Source organism: Notothenia rossii (assembly GCF_949606895.1).
Source record: "Notothenia rossii genome assembly, chromosome: 6".
Classification (NCBI taxonomy): domain Eukaryota; kingdom Metazoa; phylum Chordata; class Actinopteri; order Perciformes; family Nototheniidae; genus Notothenia; species Notothenia rossii.
The window spans coordinates 33,316,040-33,339,358 of NC_136909.1; the positions used below are offsets into that span (position 1 = coordinate 33,316,040).

The 23,319-nt window shown below is 40.8% G+C and overlaps 1 protein-coding gene across 1 annotated transcript in view; it reads left to right on the forward strand.

Moving 5' to 3' along the window:
* Positions 1 to 284: 284 nt before the first annotated feature.
* Positions 285 to 23,319, forward strand: part of LOC307044565 (extracellular matrix organizing protein FRAS1-like) — a gene marked incomplete at its 3' end in the record, with an annotated part of 110,332 nt that continues 87,297 nt past the window's right edge. Inside the window, exons 1-2 of the mRNA XM_079689875.1 lie at positions 285 to 969; positions 9,470 to 9,501. Coding sequence (XP_079546001.1) covers positions 882 to 969; positions 9,470 to 9,501 — 120 coding nt within the window. The 5' untranslated portion in view covers positions 285 to 881. The remainder of the gene's footprint in view (positions 970 to 9,469; positions 9,502 to 23,319) is intronic.

A 23,319-nucleotide genomic window follows, 5' to 3' on the forward strand; every position in this document is an offset into this window, starting at 1 on the left:
TGGAGTCACAAAAATGAATTATTTTGACATGAGGGCAAAAATATATATAATAATATTTAGAAAATGATACAAAACCTAAAGTTCCATTGACCAAATCAAGACAACATTGAGTACATAAAGTGAGAAAAAACTTCACAGATGATTAATTATTTATGTCAATCTCAGATTTTGAGGGTTAAAATAAAGAATTCGGATCATTTCACACTTATTCATAAAAACAACAACAACAACCTTCCCCCTTTTAATCCCCAAGGAGCAGAGTCCCCCATCATGTGAGATTATGTTATCTGCGAGGTGAGTGGTGGTGGTGGAGGTGGAGCAGAGGAGACGTGGGACGTCCCCCTGGAGAGAGGGAAGGACGAACAAGAAAAGAAGAAGGAGAAGAAGAAGAAGAAAAAACACTAGAAGAAGAGTGAGTGAAGGGGGGAACACAAGAAGATCGCTGCACTGCAAGAAGTGACTTCAGACACCGCGCAGCCCTCGCTGTCCGCCCGTCTCTCTTCGTCATGCGCCTCGGATTTTAAAAGCGTCCCGGCTGCTGCTTCTAGTGCTGGGGAGAGGACGAAGCACCTTGCATCTGGTAGTTATTTGAGTTTTGTTCCCGACCGGCTGAGCGGAGAGCAGGCGGAGAAGGAGAAGCAGGAGGTGGATACTTATCCAGGTTTTCGGGACTGCGCCGCATTCCTTCCCGGAGCGCAGCACTGTGGAGCCGGACCCGGTGCGCTCCGACTCCACCGATCCCTGGATCTCTCATGCTGGTTTTCTGCTACATCGCGAAATGAATAATGCACAGTGAGAACTGCACGAACTAAACAGAGAAACCATCACACTTCGCGCGTTCCCCCCCCCCCCCCCCCCCCCCTGACTGGATTTGGATTTAAATGCCCTTTATGGCAGCGACCATGGGTTCATGGTGGATATTGGCTGGAGCTCTGGCTGGGATCCTCACCGTCCCCCGGGGCATAAATGGTTAGTATTTTTGCTCTCTTTTCACCAAACCAGTTGTTATGTAGGTCAAGGGTTATCAGGGACCACCATGCACTCTGACATGACACCCCACATTCACATTTACTTCTATGTGGGCCACTTTTTCAGCACTCAATCACAAGTCGGTCCAGGCTTTATTTACCTTTTTATTTGGAACAGTTTCATTTGACCCTGGCAGCAGTGAATGTAATTTATTCCTGAAGTTTGCCAGAACACCCTGGAAGTCCCCGGAGGACCCCTGGAGTGGGCCAGGACCCTAGCTGCTGGGACCCCCTGAGCAGGTTGTGGTTTCCCAGGGTACAGAGCAGAGATTTAAATGTTTGCCAGTCAAGCTTCACCATTTGAAATGTATCCCAAAAGAGAAAAGTAGTGAAATCAAAGATTCGAATCTCACAAGCAGTCAGTCATGTTATAGGATTTCCGAAGGAGCACCTGTATGTATTCATCATCAAGTGATGCTGAGAAGACACATCCATACTCAGAGTAGTCAAATTAGCCAGAAAGTAGTAAACAATGTTTTAAATGGTTTAATGCAGTATAAGTTGTTAGATCAGCATTTCAGTGAATACATTTCTGGTAGTCAGGACACTGAAGCATTGCAATAAGCTGTTGTATGTATGCAAAGTTATTTTCCTTATTAAAATCAAATTTGAGGTCATATTTTACATCTCTTGACCTGCTAATCCATTCTTAGTGAGACAGAAGTGAAGTCAAACTTCAGAGACACTGAACATTCAAGAAAACATTTGGCAAACCCCAACTTGAACCATTTCACTAGCCACAATTTAATTGAATAGGGGTTTCAAATGAGCACATGTTAGAGAATGTTCTCTTCTATTTTACATCAAGTAGAGTTTAGCTGTTCATAGTGGCCTGAAAACAGCACCCTGTACTCAAAATAATCTGATGTATTATTTTGCAAGCGATTCATTTGTTATTAGCAGGTAAAAACATCTGCACTTTTGAGTTGAATGTTAAAAAGTAGAATATTTACTGTTTAAATAATCTTTCAGTGATATTCGATGTAGTTAAGACATGCTTTAAATCTAAGAAACCCAATTTATATGAACTGTTTTATGGATCCTAGACATCAATACTTTATGGGATAGCAGTCGAGTGCTTCACAGTTAGTTTGAGAAGGTATAATTTAAAGATGATGGAATAAATTCAGTTGTTTGCCTAAAAAAACACAGGCATTATCAACCAAAACTAATCATAGAGCTGAGTGAGAATAATCTGCTTTACGGATGATAATCAGCAGCTGCCTGTTGTGCATTTTCTTAAATATCCAAACATATTGAAAAGTGTTGCAGCTACTGGCCCTCTGTGCCATTGACATTTTCATAACTCTGCATCACATCTAAAAGCTCTGCCCATGCACAGCTACAGTTTTCCCATCAGGGGAGTTATAATGCACAAGACTGTGAGGAGCAGAATCTAAAGCAGCTTTTACTGAACTGCCCCATTCAAGGTTTCACTGAATCAAACGTGGGCTTGTTAACATCACAGTCGGGTGCCTGTGGGGAAGAGTCGGGTTGCATGCTCAAAATCCGGCAGGTGAATGTGTTTCTGGTCACGTGCTGTGGCAAAATGTCAGGCTTTTTTGTATTCATTTCCAAAACCATTAGCATCTTCTCTCATCCATCTCGGCATGCATCCAATTTCTTGGCATCACTTACTTCAGTAAAATTCAAACTTTCATGAAGTGCATGCTGCTCGATGGACAGGTTGGATGCTGCGATGAAGAGAGCGCTTCCTGTTTGGAGTCAAGACACGTTTACGTCATGTTGGGCTTTCAGTTTAGACTTATTTACATGTAACTCTGAGCATCTGCAGGATTATTATCCCTAACCAATCCAATCCACTCACCTTTGGAGTCAACTTGATTGTGAGTTAGGGCTTGGTGCCAAATCTTCTATTACAATACGAAGTAACCATACTCTTTTGGTGCAAGGTGCCACTTCCCCAACATCATAAGCAGTTAAATGTACCCTGTATGATACGAGAGAGGAAAATATCCTAGCATTTTTTTTTTTAAATGAACGAGTGCTTACTGTGAGTTGGAGTCAGGCAGCAGTTCTGTATTGTCGGGTTTAAATTTGGTGTTTGCTAAAAAGAGAAGGTTTCTCGAAAGAGTAGAGTTTTTCCCAATATAAATAATATTGTCAAATATGTGCAGGCCTGTAGAATGACTCATGTTTTTGGTGTTGTTTGATGCCTATTTCTTGGAAGTCTGAGGGGAACAACTCTAAAATTAAAGTTCTTCTCTTCAGACTATGTCAGAACCAAAACATGAAAGATGTGAATAGCCACTCCAAAAAGGACTGAGTTATGTTGCAGTTTCAAGCTATCATTTTGAATTCTTGGTGATGGTTTCATAAAAACGAAGACTTGAACTGCAACACTGTATGTGGCTTCTTTTAGAGTAACGTAAGTGTCTAATAATTGAAATATATGTTAAGTTAGACAAAGATGTTGTACTTTTAAACTACACTATGAACAGAAGTGAATCAATTGTAGTATAAAAAGGGTTTATTTTGACGCCAAGACTCACAATTGACCTTTCGCAAAGCCACGCCCCTAAATGCCCGTTGTCCAATCATATTCGATCACGTGCGCGGCTCCCTTTGGAAGTCCGACAAGCTTAGCGTTCAAATTCATTGCGAAAATGGTGAAGCGTTGTGCTTATGGTCTTTGCAAATCGGATAGCAGATATCCCATAAGCTTAGAGGGGAGGGGTGATATGTTACCCGTTTCCTAAACCCAAAACCCGAGAGGCGAGATGCCGCCAGTGGATAAAGAAATGCGGCAGGCCCCATGCCCAGCTGAATATGGCGAATATCAACAAACACAAATACGTTTGCTCCAAGGTAAATACGTGCTAACGTAGCTAGCTAGCTAGCAAAGATTACATTCACAAATTAACTAACTAATTTAATTAACTAATTTCACTAACTAACGTTAGCTAAAGTCACACAACTACAGCTGTAAGCTGTGTGCTTATAGGTCGTTTTGACCACGTATATCACTTGATGCATAACAATGTCTGAACAGCTGAGCTCCGTTATTAGTCTACCTGTGGTCAAAGTACAAACAAGAAAGCCAACAGGCAATCATTCATTTATATTTTGCTTTAATCTTTGTAGCATTTTGTTAATGGAAAGCCTACTGCCGACTTCCCTAATCCTGCTGCACAAGTGGGCACCCCGACCCCCACAAAGGAACAACAAGGTGGATGCAGAAAGCCACCAAGGAAACGGTAGTTAACTTTAGACAAACTACAACATTGAATGCCTCTTGTGATTGTATTGTTTTATTCCAAAAATAATAATAATAATAATAATAATTCCGTCAAATTTGACATACAGCTCATGTGGTTTTTCACTCTTGCACTGCGACCTGTATGCAAGTGCCTCTATTGATGTTGTGCCTCCCTCTTTTCTAATGTTTATACTGTGGATATAACCCTCAATAGCGTATTGTAGCCCCTTTTGTCGGGACCTGGAGGATATTGCTGCGTTATTGCTCCAAAATGAGTCTGTTAAGGCGACTCCGACGTTACGGAGACCCTCCATTATGGCTTTGTTTAACGCATCTGGCTCTCAGCTTGTCGGACTAGCAACAGTAACCAAGGGGGGGCGTGGCTTTGCGAAAGGTCAATTAAGGTGTTTTATTTGTATTGCCAAGTATTTCCATGCACCTTGGAAGTAGGTATTTTGTGCCAGAAATCCCTACTTGTGTACTTGCAGAAGCAAATTCTGTATTACACATCTTTTTAAAACTGCAAATTTAATTACAGTTGCTCATCACTCATGTCACTTTAACTTAAAGCTGCTTAAATGTGTTAATTGGCTTTTGACAAAAGCTTTCACTACTGTGGATCTTCCAGCAGCTGATTTATAAATCAGATTATAATTTGCATGACAACATGAAGCAGCAGCATTACAAACAGACTCGCTGTAAAGCTGTACTCATGTTTTGTGGATCTGAAACATTACAGTAAATGTTTACCTCCATTGTGCTAGCTGTACTTTTCCCCCTTTACAGGTTTCTTCAGTCTAGCTTTGTGAAAAAAAAATTCATCTGTGGAAGCCGTAGCGCTGTAAAAAGCACGACCAATCATTTTAGCCGGCCCGGCTAAGGCCCCGGCCCCACGAGGACGAAAACGGTCGTTTGCGTTACTGTTTAGTGTCATATAGACCATTCGGCCACACTAGGACGACCGAATATGACAGTGAACAACTGCGGAAACGATAACGGGGTCCCAAGGTGGATATAACGGCATACGCAACGCTCTGGGAGGTCCAACGGCTCCTTGTGTAAACCCTATACGATCATTTTCTGATAACGATGAGGCAATAGCCCCGCCCCTCCCCACCTCTGCTGCTCACCCCCGCGTCAAAGTAAACTGCACAGTGAATTCCGATTATTTATCTTTCTCTCGATATGGACATAAACGCGAGTGAAGTCTAATCTGACAGGACGGAGACACGCAGCTCTGCTCACCTGCAGCTCCTCCCGCTGTGATGCAGCGGTGAACGGAGCAAAACACACACTTCAAGTCAGATCATCACCCTTAGCTATTTTAATTACCTCTCAGACTACCTAAACTAGTTATAAATATGTTTATTTTTACTGTCGGCCGGGTCACTCATTACTGGATCAGCTGCTGCATGAGACAGACACTGACGCAGTTCGAAGAGAGTGAGGAAAAAGAGAGGCTCCATGTATTTTATTATTATATTATATAGATTCGTTATTCATTTGTTTTAAAGCTCAATAAATAACAAAGAAGACCTTTGACCGGCACTTTTATCATTTTGTCCAGAAGATTTCAACTTTAACACACGTTGACTGGCAAAAAACTCTGCCCGGTTCCCTCGGCCCCAACCCATGGATGTATAATAAGAACTGGATACAGCGTGGAAGGCGGGGCCTCATTAATTCCTATGAGAGTTGCTCATTGGCGCATGGATGACAAAATGGCCCAATTTTTGAGAGAGCGAAACGTCACAGATTACCCAGCATGCCTGAGAAGTACCCGTTAGTGATGTGTCGGTCGCGAACGAGCCGATTCTTTTGAACGGCTCTTTGGTATGAACGAGGGGAACCGAGTCGTACTTGGTGAGAGCCGTTCTTGTTATCGTTCAATTGTTAGTCCGCACTCACTGCCTGCCAAAATCCACTCGCCTGTTAAAAAGCTTGATTTTGTTCCCCAAACGTATTCTGTGAAGACCCGCCCCTACTCTGATTAGTAGGTTTCAGCAGGAGGAGTGAGATGGGGTGGGTCTTAACGGAATACGCGAGAGAGAGAAGTCATAACAAGTGGTAGGCTACAGGACAGGTAGACGACGTGTTTTTCGGATGGAAAATGAGCCAAACGCGAAAACGCAGCAGCATTTGGATGCACTTCAACCAAAAAAGCGCACCATTTGTAAAGGCAAAATATCCTTTAAAGCAGGGTCAACAAATGATCTCCATCGCCACTTAAAAACACAGTATCTAATATTAAGAGTTGCGTGAATTTCATTTAAGGCAAGGCAACTTTATTTACTTAACACATACGGAGGGTAAATTCAAAGTAGTACATTCACGGACATGAATGACATGGATATTATGGCGCCACCTTGTGTCGTGTTTACAAAGCAGATTATTGACATTAGGTCTGGCAATACAGTCAATCATTATCCTGGTGATTATTTCACAGACAAACCAAGTAACCCCGCCAAAAAAAACGGCTCTTTTGAACGGCTCTTTTGAACGGCTCTTTGAAAGGAACGGAGCCATAAGATCCGGCTCCCTTCAAAGAGCCATAAATCCCATCACTAGTACCCGTATGTGCGCTCATAGCGCATGCGCAATTTAAACCAAAATGCTTGTTCACATCAAGCACGTCAATTTGTGTACACGTAATTGCACCGCGCGTTCATGACAGCATGGTAATTATTTGTTACTATGATGGATTTTATATTAACGAGGCGGCAGTATATACAGTGCAATAAGCTTCTTAGTGCAATATGAAGCTACAGGGACGTTAATCTAATGTTGGTAATATTAACTTTATTTAATACAACATTTACGGTACAAGATTCAATCATACTGCCCATGTATTATAATAATGAATTACAGCAAACATGTGCAATATATCCATTATTACAGCTCCGTGGGATGGCAGTAAGACGATATGGGTCCATTCTTATTGTGCATCCATGGGTAAAGATAAACGCAACTCACATTGGTTTCTCATACAGCATCTCTGTAAACTACGTGTATTCACTGAATTTCACTCTCTGCCTTTAACGGCTCGTTGTAGCTCCAATAGCTCCAGCCCCCACCCTCCCTGTGAGCACAGTGTGCTCTGATTGGTCGGGACCATTCTGAACACGTAACATGAACGTGCCGGGCGGCGCGAACCGTGGGTTAGATGCGCGTTCATAATGCAGAGGGAAATAACTCTCAGAATAATGTTATTAGCACATTTTTACAACTTGAGGAACGAATGTTTTAATAAGGGCTATACAAGTGTTCATACTGGGTAGTTTATTTAGTTTAAAAAAAATTATCCAACGATTTACAGACCACTCTTTCCCAATGTGAGTCAATGCGAAAAAGTGTTTCCGGGCCTGGCAACCAAACAGAAGTGTAGTACTGCCGTTTGGCCACCACGAATATTTTCATCTGAGTCCGGCGCACTTCCTGGGGGCTTGGGACAGACACTATCCGGTGAATATTGCGTGTGGACGGAAGCTTTTTTGCGATTGCGTTAATCCTATGCGTTTTGCCGTAGGCGTCCTCGTGGGGCCGGGGCCTAAAATAACTGGATGGCCTTCCTGCCTGTCAGCCTTCCATCTGTGCACAAACTTATCTCGTGCCCTCATTGGTCATGTGCGCGTTCGTGTGTGTTGCAGGAGGGGCTCTGTCTGAAAGAAGAGGCAGATTTTTTCCGGTTGTGTAGGCTACTTTCAAATTCTAGCGCACTTGAGCTGGTTTCTCCAAAATTACATACCCCACCTTTAATGCTAGTTAGCACTTTAAATATAGGGACTTTTGTCCAAATTCTGCTAGCTAGTTTTAGCAGGCAATGTTGAGTGTGTGTGTTTGTCCTTACTGTGAAGTTGAGTAACCTTTGCTTGTTAAAATAAATGTGTTTTGTTTCAACAATTCTCTTTCCTGTTTGTGCAACATGCTATTTGCTATTGCTAGCTAAATAGATAATAATAATAAATCATACTAGTTTCCTGGTTTCTTTAAATGTGCTTGCTTTTTTGAATTTTTGTGATGGAATAGCCTTAATAAGTACTAGTTAGGGAGGCAGTTCAGTGTTTAATGACGATTAGCAAAGGTTTCTGAAATTTGTGTTAGCCTACTCTTCCCGCTAACTTTAGCTTTGAAAGGCGGTGTTGGCGTGGCTTCAGCGGGATTTGTTTTTATTGTTCAACCCGTTTTTTGTTTGAGTATTTACCTGTCTGAAAACCCTAAATAATATCCTGCATGCACATATTCTTGGTTTACCTTACTAACAATTATTTTGTCATCTATCTCTACATGTGATGAGGAATTTAGTGGCAGCGTCAGCTGTAGTTCATCTGCTTGTGTGTTGTATGTTGTATGTTGTGTAGCTGATGTTTATGTGTTCAGCTGTCGAACTAGCCTAAGTTGAACAATGTGTAGTTTAACTTAAAACAACGATTTTCTAAATACTACAATGTTAGATTGTTTTAGGATTGACAGAGTGGGAAATTGCCTGAATTGGGCTCTAAGGGAAAGAGAACATCACCAACATTTGGCAAAGAATGTCTATATTTATTATAGATAAAGCTGTGAAACAATAATTATTTGCTTTCCTGCATGTGCTTGCTCTGAAAACTATGCAACCTCACGCATGTGATTTATTTCATACAGTTTCAGAACAAAAAAAGCGAGTCCTAGTATTTTTGTTATTCAAAGTTTTGAAATGATGCTACATGAACTTTGATACTAAGAACGAAACTGAGTTGATAGTTTTCAATGATTGTTGAATGAGTGCAGACAATCAGGTCTGTACTCATGACAAGTTTCCTATTGTTAATCTATAACTGCAAAAATAGAGAGAGGAATGCTTCTTGGCAAAAAAATACATTTTCGATTCAATATCTCAAACTTCAATGTAAATTTGTGGTTGCGTGTCAATCAAATCAGAATTCCTGCAACATGTGAACTTTAAAGTTTTGGTATTTCATGGCTTTTATAAAGTCAAGGAGATTTCAAATATTTGTCCTTGGATTGTTCTCCTGTAGGGTTTCAGAATCAGTGTTACAGAGATGTATTGAACACTTTTTAAAGTATGCAGCGATACACATGGCATAACAGCTTTACGGGGACAGGTTTACATAATCCCTAACAATAAAAAAATACAATTACCTGATATTTGGAAAAGTGTGAACATGTGTGGACTCTAATGCTAATGATTTTCTCTCTCCCTCCCCTCTGTCTGTCATCCTAGGAGCTTGTATCTACGAGGGATCGCTGTATGCGGTAGGTGAAACCACCCTGTCTTGTCCTATTTTACCTCCCGTATAACTGTTTAAGATTTCCTCCCTGTGCGCTCTAACAATTAGGATCTTGGATCCGTCCGTGAAGTCTAATGTGTATTTGCTCATGCATTATTCAAAGCGGACATCACCCGGCTAGCATGACTGACGGTTAAAGCTGTGTGTATGTGCAATTGTAAAAAGCGTGTATATTATCAGTAGGGATTGCTGAGTATCCTCAGTGGTTGGAGATGTAGCCGAGAAGATGTGTCTCATCTATAATGCATGCCTCATACTGACTTTGTGGATGATAATGGCGGTGAGAGAGAGCATCTTTTAGCCCGTCTGTTAAAAGAAGAGCATCGGCCCCCGCTGCTCTGTTCGATTGAAGGTTAGGTTCTTTGCAAAGTTTGAAATAAGTTTTGGATGAGCTTTATTCCCGAGCTCTGCTGGGGATTGGCGAACATTCAGGGTTTTTGCTCGGAGTGAGGCTTTTGTTTTAATAATCTTAAAACCCAGCTGCAGGTTCCTCGCATCCTGGCCTGCAAATGATTTGAATGTTTCAAGGGTTGTGTCTGGATCGAGGCTCTGACAGGCGAGATGTCGCTTTGTTCACCTGCGCAGGCTGCCAAGGCTTGCCCTCCGTCATGCTTTTCAACATTTCCACTTGAATTATGAGTTTGAGCTTTAAAAAAAATTGAGTTTGACAGAGGTAATTAAACATTTGTAATGAAAATATATGCAAAACATAGACAGAATCAAAGCAAACCAGTATCTAAGAAAACCTTTAACATTGCAGCTTTTATTTGCCATTAACTGCCTATTCATTACAAACTGCTTTACAAACCTTTCTTTATCAAGCTAGTTGTCAAGATCCTTTCTTAATGCCAGCATTGAGTAAAGGGTCTTTCCTGCCCTAAGTGATAAAACAATGAGCAGTTTAGGACTTTCAATGCCAGCACAGGTTATACTTTAAGGTGATTTTGCCATGAGATAACTCTGTCTCCTCTTGTTGGTTGAAATCTCCTGCTGTGCACTTTAGAAAAACACCACCTATGTCTTGAAACAACTGGTAATCTCTAAACATGGTTCTCAGCGGTAGAAGTTTTTGGTTCCCATGCAAAATAATGATGAACTCCTGCTTCGTTCCTGCTGTGTTATCAGCATAATTACAGTAAAGCTTAACACGATGAGCAGTAGCATACCTGCAACTATGTTCAATCCTGTAAATGCATGAGAACACATCCTGCCCCCCTGGCTTTGAAGGGAGGTAATTGTAAGGACGAGGATGTGGAAACAAATATGGTTCATCAGTGTTTTAGGAGGGAAGAGTGTGGTGGTGTAGGTATGAGAAGGGAAAGGAGGAGGTGGAGGGTTTTGTGGGAAAAACGGGAGACAGGTGGGACGTCCCAGCATGTTTGAACAAAGTCGGGAAAAGGCCCTTCTGGGAGTTCAAAGTGAAGAGCTCCCTCCCAACACCTGGATTGGTGGGCAGAGAGGAACAAATGGAAAATAAGGAAACGGATTAAAGTGCAGAAGCCCTCAGGCCCCCTTTGTGTGGTGAAAATAATCAAAGGAGCAAAACAGCCTTGTCACACATGATCAGTGTCCTCTTTCTTCTTTTTCCAGACCTTCATTTCTTTATTTCATTAGTTATGGTGTTGAGCTTGATTTATGCTCAATAATAACTCGCGTTCAAACGTCACCATGGTCATACTTCACAGCTTGATTTAAAAAAAGGCATAATGGCACAATTCTATATGTCAGATGAAAGGCATATTGAAACACATGTTATACACAGTATAATGGGGCATTAAGACATCGTTTTCATATCATTTTCTAAGGTTTCTGCAGCGATTTTAAAATGTTTGCCGAGTCAATGTTAACGTGTACTTCAGGAACCAGGTTACAGTGTGATTATTCCAGTAAGCAGATTTTTTAAACCTTATTTTAACATAAAGCGGGCTTCTGTAACACCGGATTAGAGAAATTCGATATCCCCAGATAGATTTATCCCGGAGAATGTTCATTTCCTGTGCCTTGTTTGTAGGTAAACATTGATCTAATCTCATTTTACATGTAAAAATGTGCATTACAAAGACTCCAGACAGGGAAAGAAACAGGTCTTCATCACTATTACAGCCATGCTCTCTACAGTATATGAGGTTTAAGTGAAAGCTGATTACTGACCTGCCGCATGTTTATGTGGATTTACCTACTTACACACTACAATGGCATGTAAACACGATTACCTGTGTGACCTGGTTACATAAATATAAGATATAAGTACATTGAGTACATTGACAAGAAAAATAACTAAGGACTCGATGATGGTTGAAGATGTGGACAATATGGTCAGTCCAATTTGCGGCAGAGTTAAATATTAAACTACCATCACAACAACATTCTTTAATTATATTAACCTGTTAAGCTGCAGGTTTTCTTTTCATGAAACTGTGTCTCAGGGCTTCTTAACAGAGGTGGGACCAAGTCATTGTATTGCAAGTCTGAGTCAAGTCTCAAGTCTTTGCGCTCAAGTCCGAGTCAAGTCTCAAGTCTTTGCGCTCAAGTCCAAGTCAAGTCTCAAATCAGGATGGGCAAGTTCAAGTCAAGTCCAAGTCCTAAACTTTGGCAAAACGAGTCATAAACAAGTCATTATGTGCTTTTCACCAAATGTAATGACATCGATCAACAGAATAATACTTAATAATCCAACTGCTCTTTATTAATCACATTAATAATTTAATAATATATTTTCTCTCTGCTGGTAAAGTAACGTGTTTTTTTCTAATTTAAGAGGGATCAGTAAGGTAAGGCTACCGTGACGGTTTGATTCAGAAGGAGTTTAATGTGCAAGATCCCTGATGTTGAGGTGACCAGTTTATTTCCACTGTGTACAACATGTTATAAGGGACCCACAATCTATCTTTATGCAAGGGATAATGTGCAGCGAGGCGGTCTCTATGGGGAAAAGAACACCTGAATCTAGATCCCTCTGCAGTTGGTACTTTTAGTATATTTTGATGCTAATACTTTTGTACTTTTACTTGTAAGATTTTGAATGCAGGACTTTTTATTGTAACCGAGTATTACACTCTGGTACTTTTACTCAATCTAAACTTCTCCCACCTCTGACAATAAATCCTGAGTGCCAAAAAGAAAACCTGCTCTGAAGGTTATTTTCATTTTACAAATCCTGCACTCAGCTTTGTTTTCTCCAACATCATTGAAATGCAGCCAGATGCTGCTTATTTTTTCGGTTTTCTCTAATTTCTTGACTTTGTCTGACGCGCTTGCATTTAAATCCTGCTCCCGTCGCTCTGTGCAGCTGGCCTGTACCACTACATCTGCTGTGCCCCCCACCCTTCTTTCACATAATGGTATGATCCTAGTGTGTCCTCGCATATGATTGGCCGCATGGTGGCCCAGGTAAATAAAGTCCCGCCCCTGCCTGCAAGGATTCTCAGCAAGAGTAGAAGCGGCTGGAGATTCTGCTCTCCCCGACGGGAGTCTGCTCTTCTAGCGGTATCTCGCGATCGGCGTGTTGGAGACCCCTGAATTAAATTATCAAGTCACCTCAAGTCAGAAGGCTCAAGTCCAAGTCATGTCCCAAGTCATTGGTGATCAAATCCAAGTCAAGTCGCAAGTGTTTTGTGATTTTGTCAAGTCGAGTCTCAAGTCATCAAATTGATGACTCGAGTCTGACTCGAGTCCAAGTCATGTGACTCGAGTCCACACCTCTGCTTCTTAACATTTAAAAACCTATTAATGTGTCATACCCACTTAACGGGAAGAAACTCAGCTAACTGACGATATGAACCATTTTTACCGAAACAAAACACAAGTCTCACAAGAAGCGTCTAAATGAGCCCTGAGCGAAAGAATGCTAACGCACTTAGTACAGAACTCCCGGTATAAATACTTTATTACTTATCGGATATGCACAAACAAGATATCAGCTAGCAAGCTGAGATTCCACAGATTCTAGGGGTATTAGTATCATCACTGAGCGATTATAACTCGCGGCATGGGAAGCAAACCCAGACATCACATGACGTAGCTTTACGTAGCAAAAACGGGACATTGTCTTACCTTTGCTGTTGTTCTGATCAAAAGTTGTGTTCAATGGCATTAAAACGATAAAAACGCTGCTGAAGGTTAATCCATAGGTTAATCCAATGTGTCTGTCTGTGTCACTCTGAAATGATTACTGATAATCCATCTTCATATTTATGTCAATAACGGAGATTTCATATTAGCTGCTACGAGAGGTTCAGGTTTTGGGCATTCTGGCTACGCATCACTCATTCACCAATGGGTAATGTTGAGATGGATTTTAGGAACTTCCCCTCGATTCTATTGGCTCTAACGTTTAAAAAGAGATGTCAATCATCAAAATCGACCGATGGATTCCAGAGATATGGAAAACGCACCCAAATGACCCCAGAATTGTTTTGTTTTTTCTAAATCTCTTTAGATACAGGGTACTTATTATATGTTATAGTTTGGGTTCCTAAAGCTTTTAGTCTTCTATCCCATCATTCAAGGGTGGTTTTCACTATAAGTAATGTTTTTTTTTTGGATTGACACTATAATTTAATTTAAAAATATGAGATAATCCATAATCTTCAATGTGGTTAGCTATAAATCTTCCTGTGCAACAGTACAGTAGGCACACACAAACTGCAGAACACTGGTGCTTTGGGAAGACTCAAATGATTTAATTCCCATTTAAAATCAGGAGACTAAATATGAAGTGTGTGTGTGTGTGTGTGTGTGTGTGTGTGTGTGTGTGTGTGTGTGTGTGTGTGTGTGTGTGTGTGTGTGTGTGTGTGTGTGTGTGTGTGTGTGTGTGTGTGTGTGTGTGTGTGTGTGTGTGTGTGTGTGTGTGTGTGTGTGTGTGTGTGTGTGTGTGTGTGTGTGTGTGTGTGTGTGTGTGTGTGTGTGTGTGTGTGTGTGTGTGTGTGTGATACTTGCCAACCCTCCCACATTTCTCCCGATTTCTGACAAAATCAGATTTACTAATGACTGTTTCCGCTCTGACTTTAATACAGCTACACAATTGTTTGGTTTCCATGGTAGCGCGTCTCTTTAGCAGCGCGCGCAACCTCAAAGTCTGAGAGGGTGAGGAAGATGAAAACTGAACAAGAATCGACAACTCAACCCTCTGATCACTCCTTTCCTGTAAAGTACAGGTCCAGCCCACACATATGCTCCATGGTGCTACAGGCATTGCCCTTACAACTACAATAAGCATGTAAATGTTAATACAGCTCCGGCGATCCACTAGCACCGGAGTCTCCACCTGCAGACAACTACTGTAGCGTCACCTTGGATAAGAGTCCAAACAACTCACAGACACACAGGCCAGGGCGCTGACAGGGCGCACTTTGAGCATCAGATCTGACGACGCTGATTGGCTGAAGTTATGTTTCGGCGGCATAGTTTACAGATAGCAACAGTCAGCTTGTTGGCTGTTGCTCCTCTGGCTGAGGGCTCCTTTCTACCGCCCGGACGAGAGAGGGTAATGATACACGCTGCGGCCAGGCAGGAAACCTGTGATTTATCAGTAACTTTAGACATCGTAAAACAATTTTAAACGAGATTTTATTGTAGATTATACATTTTACTGATACCAACTATATCATATTTACCTTGTTCTTTAATAAAAATAAAAAATATTTTTTTTTTGGAATTTCTTTATTTTATTTAATTTTACCTTTTTAATAACAATCAAACATGTGGGAAGAGGGGGGGCGGCGCTCCTAGCGCCCCTATGGGCCGGCCGCCACTGCCGGGGACACATATTCATGTATGAAAGACATACAAAAGTGCATTTTGCATGATAGGTCACCTTTAAAATAAAAAAAATGCTATGTTGATTTGGACTTTTCTACATCCAACTCACAGGTTTATCATTGCTTTGAGAAAAAAGATTATTAATTTACCCCTTTTAGAAGTGAAGATATAGTCAATTGCTCTGGGAATGTCATTTTCGAGCCTGAGACCTGAAAAACAGGCTCAGGGCTTAACAGGTGAAGTAGCAAAGTTTATGATTAATGTTTCGACACCAGCCACTTTGGAAATTGAATCAGGGATACCAATATTTCTGATTTACCAAAAGTATTTCTGGTCAGCAGGTACATCATTTTGACAAACAATTAGCGTTGCAAACCCTCTATAGAAAGTCAAACTAGATCCAATCTGACAAAATGTTTTAAAATGAACACTTTGCATAGTTTATGATGGAGGCACCACCCTGAGCCCATCTACAGTACAAACAGATGCTTTAATTTTATGGATTTTCACAGTTATTTTGTTCTTTAAAAACCCTATATTGATCAAAGCAATAGTGTGAACAACATGTATGAGATGGATTTGAGACTAGGAAGGCACAAATCACCTTTCAACACAAGGCAATTCAAAGTGCTTTACAAAAATGAAAGACATTAAGAAAATGGCATTTAAAAAGCAAAGATAATAAAATAAACATGAAAAAAAGAAAAAATACATGGATAAAAGTTACAGTGCAGTTTAAGATATGAATAGTTCAAGTAAAAGCAGCGGCAAAAATAAAAGTCTTCAGCCTGGATTTAAAAGTAGTAAAAGTTGCAGCGGACCGGCAGGTTTCTGGGAGTTTGTTCCAGATATTTGGAGCATAATAGGGATGGGAATTTGAAAGTAAATGTATATTCGAATATTCGACCCCCCAAAAAACGGTTAACCGGTTAACCGAAATGTACATATCCTGTCAAAAAAAAATTGGGTAAAAAAAAACCTCTAAAATAAATTGTCCAAAATGTTTTTTTCAATAACTTTTGGAAATAAATAAATACATGTTCAAATAAGTATAGAAACCAAGTCGAATTTGTCAAATGTATTGAACTGGTGATCACAGTTTGACAGCTATAGGCCTACAGCTTTCATGTGCGGAGGCGATTCACAATCAGGCCAGCTGTAGAGAAGACCCTCTAGGCTGGAACGGAGGTTGCGGGTATAGCAAGGTATAGTATGTATATAAGTTTAATTTGGCATAGTTTGCGCTCTACACCGCACTCACTAACCTGGTCGAAATATTTCCACACATTACTCCTTTTGGCGCCATGTCAGTTGTGTAGGGCTCTTCTTAGAGTGTAAATAATTACCGGACTATGACTGGTAAAATATGTTGAATACCGGCAAAACTAAATCTCTCCTGTCAAAATGTCTATGTACTTTTCCGCCACACACGGTTGCCAAGCAGCGCTTATTGTTGTTTAGGCTGGCCACTCATGTGTCGCGAGTGTTGACAGGGGGCGGGGGAGAAAGCTCATGCACTAGGCTTGTTTGAGACAAGCGAGACCTGCGCAGACCTGCGCAATTTCGATCAACGTCTTGCTCGTGCGTTGCATGATGGTTAGTCATTTTGTCCGACTTGCTCTGGAGGCTCGCTCACATGAGACGTTGAAATCTCGCGGGACAAAGACGCCCGCAGCCTTGAGAGCGAGGCGCGGCGAGGCGCCGCAGTTCCTCTCCACAGGCTGCGGAGGCGAAATGCTTGATGGGAAACGACTCGCTGGTATCTCCAGCTGAGCGCTCATTGGTGGTTTTTACCCCGTGCTGCTGATGAAGCTCTCCATTGGCTCGGCAAAAGTTTGTTGTTGTTTTGTGTCAGTTTTACGTCGCCACTTCCATTCACATTTTTCATCATTGTTCCACAATGTTTATCATCATGAAATGAATATCTATATATGTTATACTATACTTGCACTGCTTACCATTTTCATACTTTATATATCTTAGCATATTCATAAACACTGTTCATACTGCTCACAGGCTGCTGTGTATATCTAGTGTATTCAAACCCCTCACTGTTTATTCATCATTCAATTCATTCTATATTTTATCCTGTAGATTGTGTACATTACTTTTCACTTTACTGCTTGTTGCACTCCTGGTTGGAAGCTAAACTGCATTTCATTGTCTCACTACCTGTAATATGTGCAATAACAATAAAGTTGAATCTAATCTTGAACAGGAACAAATGTATTTACTTAGTACATATCTGATATTAACGATTAAACACATGTGTGCATTCTTTATCAATGCAAACCGAGTCAAGCCGACTCCGGAGGTGGCGGTATGCCCCTTAAAGTGGTTTGCAATCCGCCCAAAAACCGAGAGAAGAAGAAGAAGAAGAAGAAGAAGAAGGCAAAGAAGAAGAAAAAGAAGCCGACTCGGAGCTGTCCGACTTCAGGCGAGCTTTTTGAGATCTCCCCCGGCTGCGATCGGCTATTCTCGTCTACTTTCGAGGCGAGCCGCAACGCGTCTCAAACAAGCCTACTGTTAGCGCCGGAACCTCGCAACGGCTACGGAGCACATTTGCACCGCATTTGGGCATAAGATGAGGTTTGAGTCTGCGTGATCTGCGTGTAGGGAGAGGCAGCAGCCATATCATTAGCTAGAACTAGCTAGATCTGATGGATTTGGACATAAACGTGAGTGAAGTATAACCGGACGCGAGAGAGAGAGATCAGCACCTGCCCGCTGTGAGGGACCGGTGAGCGGAGCAAAACACACCTTTAGACGTCACCTAACACATTTAGCTATGGCACTGTCGTATACATTGAATTATTCAATTTGATAATATGTAATCAATTTAGGCATCCCTCCCAAAAAAAAAAAAAAATCTTTTTTTTTTATAACTCATATTCGAATACCTGAATAATTATTCGAATACCTGAATCATTTAGAATATTCAAATATTCGATTAATCGTTCCCATCCCTAATAATAACTGAACGCTGCTTCTCCTTGTTTAATTCCGACTCTGGAGACAGAAAGCAGACCAGTCCCTGAAGAGTCGACCTGAGAGTTCTGGATGGTTCATAATTTATCACTAGGTCAGAAATGTATTTTGGGCCTAAACCATTCAAAGCTTTATAAACCAGCAGCAATATTTTGAAATAAATTATTTGACACACAGGAAGCCAGTGTAAAGACTTCAGAACTGGAGTGATGTGATCCACTTTCTTAGTGTTTGTGAGGACTCGAGCAGCAGCGTTCTGAATTAGCTGCAGCTTTCTAATAGATGTGTAAGTGAGACCTGTAAAGAAAGTAGTCCAGTCGACTGAAGGTAAAAGCATGGACAAGTGTTTCCAAATCCTGCTGTGACATTAGTCTTTTAATCCTAGATATATTCTTTTGGTGATAGTAGCCTGATTTAGTAACTGTTTTAATGTGACTGCTGAAACTCAGGTCCGAGTCCATGACTATACCTAGATTTCTGGCTTTATCTGTTTTTTGAACATTGCAGACTGAAGCTCAGCGTTAACTTTTATACGTTCTGCCCTGGCTCCAAAAACCATTACCTCAGTTTTATCTTTGTTTAATTGGAGACAGTTCTGACACATCCAGTCATTAATTTGTTCAATGCACTTACTCAATGTTTGAATTGGAGCATAGTCTCCTGGTGAAATGGTTACGTAAATGTGTGTGTCATCCGCATAGCTATGGTAACATATTTTGTTGGTTTTCATTATCTGAGCCAGTAGCATGTAGATGTTAAAGAGAAGAGGCCCCAAGATGGAGCCTTGAGGTACCCCACATGCCATATTGTCAACTCAGATGTGTATTTACATATAGAAACAAAGTTTTTTCTGTCCTTTAAGTAGGATTCAAACCAATTTAGAACTGTTGCCAAAAGTCCCACCCAGTTTTGTAGTCGGTCTAGTAATATGTTGTGGTCAACAGTGTCAAACGCAGCACTGAGATCTAATAATACTAACACTGAGGTTCTGCCACTGTCTGTGTTTAAGTGGATGTCATTGAAGACCTTTACAAGAGCAGTCTCAGTGCTGTGGTTTGGACGAAAGCCTGACTGGAACAAATCGAAACAGTTATTTAAATGCAAGAAATTACTCAACTGTTGAAAAACAACTTTTTCAATGACTTTACATAAAAATGGCAGGTTTGATATGGGCCTGTAATTGTTCATTACTGAATTATCTAAATTATTCTTTTTTAAGAGCGGTTTAATGACTGCAGTTTTCAGGGCCTGTGGAAAAACACCTGAGTAAAGAGACTTGTTTATTACTATTTGAAGTAGATCTGAGGCCATGCAATGAAAAACATGTTTGAAAAATCCTGTTGGAATAATATCAAGGCAGCAGGAGGAGGATTTCAGAAGTTGTATAATGTCCTCTAGGTTTTTATCATTAATCTGATGGAATTGTGTCATGGTGTTTGAATTGATTTTAAGTGGACACAGGGACAACACATTTGCTGTACCTGATACAGAGGCACTGACTGCTTGTCTGATTTTCAGAGTTTTGTCAGTGAAGAAGGAGGCAAATTCATTGCAGGCCCTGGTGGATAGACATTCAGAGGCTATTGACACTTGGGGGGTTTGTTAGTCTGTCGACAGTAGCAAATAAGGCATGTGCGTTGTTTTGTTTTTTGCTAATGATGTCAGAGAAGAAAGACTGTCGTGCGTTTTTCAATTCCAAATTATAAAGGCCAAGTCTCTCTTTATAGATTTCAAAATGAACCTGGAGATTTGTTTTTCGCCACCTACGTTCGGCTTTTCAACATTCTGTTCTCACCGTCATGGCCTTTCTCCATGGAGATATTTTCTTGCCAGACACTTCCTTTATCTTAGTTGGAGCAATGGCTTCTATAACATTTTTAATTTTTGAATTAAAATGATCTACTAGCTCATTTACTGAGATGTTAGCAGGGGCAAGTGTGGAAGAAAAATTCTGAGTAAACATTTCCCTAGTTTTTCAGTTAAATATCGCTTTATGGTTACCTCTTTTTGAACATTTTTGTGAACGCAAATAGAGCTCTCAAAGAAAACAGGAATGATCAGAGAGTGCAACATCAGTCACCACAACCTTAGAGATATTCAGACCCTTTGAGATAACTAAGTCCAGAGTGTGCCCCTTATTGTGCGTGGGCTCTGTCACATGCTGAGTCAGTCCATAGTTATCAAGAACACAAAACAGGTCTTTAGCCCCTCTGTCCTGGGGGTTGTCAACATGGATTTTAAAATCACCAACAATGACTAGATGGTCAAAGTCAATCCACACTATAGACAGCAGTTCAGTAAGGTTATCAAAAAAGCACAGTATTTGGGTGGTCTATAGATATTTAGGAACAGAGCTCGAGAGGAGCATTTCAGCTGAAGGGCCACATATTCAAAAGAAGCAAAGTTCCCATAAGATGTCTTCCTGCGTCTAAGGCTAAATATGTGTTGAAAATACACTTTTGAAAAAGTTTTGTGGTGCTGCAGATATATTTCGACCAACAAATAGTATTCTCCAGATATTTGTTCGGTACAGATAATCGAGAGTCATGAGGCAATTGAAATACCATTCAAAAATAATCGCAATTAGCGCTAAGTAGGATATTTAGGAGAAAGTCCTCATACTTTCCCACAGAGGAAACTCTGTTGTCTTTTGGTTACATTTCCACTGACAAGTGGTAAGAGGCCAGGAAAGACTGTGTTCGGCTGATGTTCCACATCCACAATAAATCATTCATCAGTCAGCTGTCTCCAAGATCCTGTAACCGATGAATCCAAACAGTCCCACGCAGAGAGTTGTCGTCAAAGGAGCCTAAAATGCTGGTTGTAAACAGTATGTGACGTCACCCTCAGGTCACCTAAAACATCCCAATCCTGTCAGCGTATGTCAGCTCGCACCCTTACATCATGTACAAAACATACTGTAGCTGCCATTGGAGGAAGACACTCCTATTGTTTAGTTAGCACCATTCTAACCACTTTTGTCTTTTCTACTATTAGTATTCATTCTCGGGACAACTGACCCTGCAGTAGTCGAAGTGTTTATCCGCTCCTTCTCTGATCAGCAGTAATGGAAACATGACTTCCTGTGGACACTCTTATTTGACTTGTTGAGAACTTGTTTAATATGCCAAGAAGCGAGTTATTGGTTGCATTTGAATCCTGAAGTTTTACATCCAACCAAAGAGATTGTGAAGTCACAATGAACAAATGAATCAGAAAATACTTAAACATTTAGTGGAAATACCGTCTTGAAATAAAATACAGTCCCCCCAGTAGGGATTTTAAATGATGCGATTATGAAATGATGCGATTATGAAATCGCAAAGCCTGCGATTTTTTAAACTTTTTTTTCTTCTTTCTTCTTGTGAGTCAGTCATCCGCACCAATCAGAAGTGCTGTGCTCCACATGCACCAGCCATTGTTAACCAATCAGAGGTGGCCCATGATAGAAGGTGATAGACAGATTGATCCAATCACCTGCCAAGTATTTTTGAAAGTGCCTGCCCTTTCCAAATGGCTTCCAATGGAGCTTTCCTAGATGGTTTGGTGAACCATCTAAGTCAGGTTAGTAATGCTCCATCACATGTTTTACATCTATTACAGGGTGAATCTTAAAGGGGACCTATCATGCAAAATGCACTTTGTGATGTATTTTATACATAAATATGTGTCCCCAGTGCGTAGGGGAACTCACGCAGCATCAGAAAATAAAACTCTCTCTTTTCCTTCGTACCCAAATCTTTTAAAAACGGGTGTACAACAAGCGGATACAGATTTGCTGCCGATATGACGTCAAATCGGCAGCGGACCCACAGAAAGTTGCTATCAGAAACAATGCCTGACGTGTTTTGGACGTAATCTCGTCTTTGTTTACATTAGCAAGCCTCGCTAACACTCAGAGCTAACCTGTATGTGTTTAAAAAGCAGGAAATAAAAAAAGGAACTCACCTTGTGATAAACCCGCAAGAGAAAAAGCATTTGAGCTCCATACTGTTTCAGAAATAATCTTTGATGTGGTTTAGAACAGGATTGCGTTTAATCACAGCAGAATTTAACTTTATCTCCGCCTCCTCTTTTTTTTTTTTTTTTAAAGCTAAGGACCCAAAATCCGCGCTTCTCTAACAGGGCTGCAAAAGAGGGGTATGAGCAGTATGAGGCATGGCTACAATGGGTGATCTGTTTGGTAGCCGGAGATATGGCCGCATTTTACAATAAACTTCCGTTGGGTCGCCTAAAAACAAATATCGCAAATCGCAATCTCAATATTTGTCAGAAAAATCGCAATTAGATTTTTTCCCAAAATCGTGCAGCCATACCCGCCAGTCGATTACAAGTAGAAGCCAAGAACTTCAAATAGTGATCTATACTATGGGCTCAGAACAGTCTCATAATACACACATGCACACAGAAGGATTCAAACTTGTATTTCATGATCCGCAAAAGGATTCACACTTGTATTTCCGGATCCACACTTGTGTTTTTTAATGCACACACAAATGTGTTCCGTTTCATATACATGTAAATAAAATCCAAATACAGAAAAAAGTTTTAAATGTGTATTTTTGATCCTCACATATTTGTTTTCCGTTTAAAACCGCTGAACCTGCAAAAACAAACCGCTTTCTGTGCATGGATCGCTGTGCATTCGTGTGTGGGTTTTTTGAGACTCCCCTGACGCTCACCTAGTGCTGCGTACCTGGACTCACATTCAGGTTCAGGTCCGGACTCAAGTCCGGAGGTTCAGGTTCAGGTCCGGACTTATAAGTCCGGACCTGAACCCATGGCTTGTGTCAAGTTGTGTGAGCAACTAAAGTTAACTTATTGTGAGCTAATTATCAATTGAAAATAAACTCATAATCAACTCAAATTCAAACTCGTTAGGTTTATTGTGCTCCCTTCCAACTTGTGTCTCCATTTCTCTACAAAGTACAAATGTAAAAAAAACACTTTTTGCCACTTAGTCTACAAATGACTTATGACAGCAACTACAGTGAACTACTACAAAGTTTAAACAATTATTTCATTTCCCAAACTA